Source organism: Sinocyclocheilus rhinocerous, unplaced genomic scaffold (genome assembly GCF_001515625.1).
Source record: "Sinocyclocheilus rhinocerous isolate Xijiao unplaced genomic scaffold, SAMN03320098_v1.1 scaffold492, whole genome shotgun sequence".
Taxonomy (NCBI): Eukaryota; Metazoa; Chordata; class Actinopteri; order Cypriniformes; family Cyprinidae; genus Sinocyclocheilus; species Sinocyclocheilus rhinocerous.
The window spans coordinates 1-747 of NW_015626069.1; the positions used below are offsets into that span (position 1 = coordinate 1).

Consider the following 747-nt stretch of genomic DNA (forward strand, 5'->3'; position numbering starts at 1 on the left):
TGCTGAGGTTCATGGAGGAGGGATCCTCATTGGTTGTAGTAACAACGGTGCAGCCATCACAAAGTCCAAATCGCTTCATTCCCTGGGACACAATGCCTGAGAACACTCGACGACAGCCTTTGCACACAATGGGCCAGGCGGAGCGATGGACCTTCAAAACATAAATATACATTAAAACATTTTGATGAGAATGACTCGTTCTGTATACTGATACATGAACAGTAGGGCTGTCAATTGATTAAAATATTTAATCACAATCCATTTAAATATTTTTTTAAATGTACTGCATTTGTATTAATGCATTTTTTAAGGAAGCAATTTCCAAAAACATATCACTAGGCACTAGGCCGCAGCAGTCAATTCATTAACATAGTTGCTTTCATAGGGAATATTTCATACTTGTTAACTTTAAAACACAATATACAAAGACTTGTCTTTTTTTAATAGTCAAATTATATATTTTTAAATTTTTTGTATATATATTAAAAAATAATATATATAAACAAAGACTATAGAATACCCAAGACTTGTCATTTTGAATGGGGAAAATGCAACTCTCAATATGGCCGCTCTATCGAAGGAAGCCCCGCCTTCTGAGTAAAACGTGACGTGACGTGACATGTGGCCAAGTATGGTGACCCATACTTGGAATTAGTGCTCTGCATTTAACCCATCCAAAGTGCACACACACAGCAGTGAACACACACACACCGTGAACACACACCCGGAGCAGTGGGCAGCCATTTA

At 37.8% G+C, this 747-nt stretch overlaps 1 protein-coding gene across 1 annotated transcript in view; it reads right to left on the reverse strand.

Moving 5' to 3' along the window:
- Positions 1-4: 4 nt before the first annotated feature.
- The window catches only part of LOC107710571 (zinc finger and BTB domain-containing protein 8B-like), a gene marked incomplete at its 3' end in the record, with an annotated part of 6,486 nt that continues 5,743 nt past the window's right edge, over positions 5-747 (reverse strand). The window contains exon 4 of the mRNA XM_016515379.1: positions 5-151. Within this exon, the coding sequence (XP_016370865.1) occupies positions 5-151 (147 nt within the window). The remainder of the gene's footprint in view (positions 152-747) is intronic.